Here is a 2,609-nt window from a genome sequence, read left to right on the forward strand (position 1 = left end):
TAGTGCCAGAACCGCATTTTATTCATCACTGACAGAAGAAAATAAAAACAACCCCAGGTTTCTGGATGAATAAACTTTGCAGGTAACGTAGTTATGATAGCTAACATTAGTGATGGTTGATTGATTAGCACTCACAAATAGGGCTGTTTTCACCAAAAATGTTTGTTTCCACTCCATGCAATTACTGACATTTTAGAACTAAATATTTTATTATTCCAATTACAGTTCCAATGCAAAATGACGTTGATGTTAGTGTTATCTTTTCATGCATGCCATGGCTGTAGTAAAATCTTATTACTGTATAGCTACACTGTCAACAACTGATAGGGATCCTAACTTGAGTGGAGGGCTAATGCATGTGATGTATGCTAGCGCTCTCTTCTCCTTTTCTTTCTGTCTCCCCTCCCTCTTTGTCCAGGTTGACTTGTGTGCTGTGCTATCAACTAGCTAATGTTCTAAGCATAACAGTCCAAGGCTATAACATTCATAAATCCATCAATTTCATAACACCTTACACAGACTATCAGAATTGACAGTGACATAGCCTTGACATAAAAGCCACATGCCAAAGAAGTAAAGGTCTGAGAGCTCCAGAGAAACTATAGTATGAACAGAAAGAGGACTGAGTTGTCTTTCAAATGAACATGAATACAAGAAACAAACAACAACAACAAAACAAAAAACAAGTTCCTTTTCTGTTGGTCCACTTTTTGGTCAACCTCAAAAGAACTGAGTTTGGTTCATCTAAAAAGTACTTTACTATATGTGAAAACACCCCTAATGTCTCATTTTTATCTCATGCAGGCATTCTCATGTTATACTTTTCAGCCTACAGTGTAATGTGTTGCACTGTGGCATTTCTGAAATGTAAGTTGTTATAATGTTGTAAAATTGTTGTGCCTTGCCTCTCGCCCTAGGACAGCTGGGATTGTCTCCAGCTCCCCCCTACAACCCTCTTCAGGACAATCAGTATAGATAATGGATGGATGGATGGGGCTCAGGCTACTACACCTATGTAACTTATCCTACTGTCAGAAAGCTATGCTGCATATTAGGTCTACTTTCCACCAGTGGGCTAGCCTATAAATGTTATAGCAAGAAAGACATTTCCATTGTATCCTGAAGGCAACTTGACTGATTGGATTGGATCAATCTACATCTCCAGTGCTCAGGAGTCAAAAAGTTTAAATCTCAATCAGAGTTGATCAGATTTGGAAATCCAAAATGTACTGATCCAGAATCAGACAACTTAGCCAGATTTTGTCCTAGTATTTCAAAGCAAGCCAAGATAAGATCACCCTGATCCAGATTCAGACTTTTCAAGATTATTTTACCTACTCCGCCTAGTGGAAATGAAGAACAACATATGGATGGGTAGTTAGGCAATTTAATTTCATTTTAATGAGAAGGAATTAGATTTTTCAAGTAAATAACACTTGCTTAAAATCATAATGGAATTGCAATAAAATAAAATAAAGTCCACCACTCCAGTTGGATCAAGGTAATCCATATATTTTGGATCAAACTGATCCTGTGCTTTTGGTTTGACCTACCTGTTTTGAGGATGAGATCCAGATTAAAATTTAATTTAATTTCCTGATCTGATCAAATATCAAAGTGATCCCAGTCCTGTTTTTTGGTTTTGAACTACCCAAAATGCAACTCTGGTCTCCTCTAATAGGGATTGCGAGTTTTGAATTCCTGGGCCCAGGGAATTCCGGGAACCTCACATGACATAAACTCTCCAACTCTATTGGTCTAAGGCACGTGTCTGTGAGAGCCGTAGTAATACGTCATCGCAGCGTCTCGCGTCCAATCACAAATTAGAATCAAAATCAGTAGTGAAAGTATTTGAGCGGCGTCTCAGGGTAGTTTAGTGCTGCTAGAAGCGACAGGAAAAAAATTAATACACAGGAGTTTTATTTATTTTTTTTAAGTTGGATTTCACAGTATGAAATTAAACATCTGAGAGACAAGTCCAGCAATGAGGTGTAGGCTTTTACTAGAAAAAGAAGGATGATCTTTTCTTTGTCAGAATCATAAGAGAAACAATATCAGCTATAGCCTACTGCAAAAAAGGAATTCGCCGCTTTTTGGTCGGAAATATTTTAATTAACTGAAAAGAACGTGAACGGGACACATCATAAAATCAGAATTGGCCTATTATTTCTACAAAGACACAGAGAAAGAAGTGCTGAGGGTGATCAGGCTTCATTATCATGGAAGAAAATGCCCACCGAGACCCAGAGCGCCCCGGCGACTCCATCCGAGGCGAGGAGTCCAACCGGGTCATCCTGCCTCTCCTCCAGGCCCCTGGCAACCAGCAGTCCCACAGGATCACCAACTTTTACATCGACAACATTTTAAGACCCGATTTCGGGCGAAAGGGGAAGGACGGGGCTTTGGTCCTGGAGGGAGACAGTCTGGGGGTTATTACACGAAGAGAAGAGCTGACACAGAGAAAGGCTTCCAAAACTGGCAATTCACAGCAGGGTGGAACAAGAGGAGAGGAGGATGAGGACGCGGGAGCATCCGACGGGCAGCATCCGGACCTTGAGGACAGGAGGCCTGACGTGATAGCCGGAGCTGTGGCTGTGAAGGGCCGGGGG

At 40.9% G+C, this 2,609-nt stretch overlaps 1 protein-coding gene and 1 long non-coding RNA gene across 2 annotated transcripts in view; one reads left to right on the top strand and one right to left on the bottom strand.

The window, feature by feature from the left end:
- The window catches only part of LOC109951156 (uncharacterized), a 5,167-nt gene extending 3,490 nt beyond the window's left edge, over window positions 1-1,677 (bottom strand). The window contains exon 1 of the long non-coding RNA XR_002273577.1: window positions 1,554-1,677. This is a non-coding gene — a long non-coding RNA (uncharacterized LOC109951156). The remainder of the gene's footprint in view (window positions 1-1,553) is intronic.
- A 542-nt stretch (window positions 1,678-2,219) lies between these two features.
- Window positions 2,220-2,609, top strand: part of LOC109951152 (homeobox protein engrailed-2b-like) — a 3,158-nt gene continuing 2,768 nt past the window's right edge. Inside the window, exon 1 of the mRNA XM_020585467.1 lies at window positions 2,220-2,594. Coding sequence (XP_020441123.1) covers window positions 2,220-2,594 — 375 coding nt within the window. The remainder of the gene's footprint in view (window positions 2,595-2,609) is intronic.

The sequence above is a fragment of the Monopterus albus genome, unplaced genomic scaffold, assembly GCF_001952655.1.
Source record: "Monopterus albus unplaced genomic scaffold, M_albus_1.0 scaffold367.1, whole genome shotgun sequence".
In the NCBI taxonomy this organism is placed as follows: domain Eukaryota; kingdom Metazoa; phylum Chordata; class Actinopteri; order Synbranchiformes; family Synbranchidae; genus Monopterus; species Monopterus albus.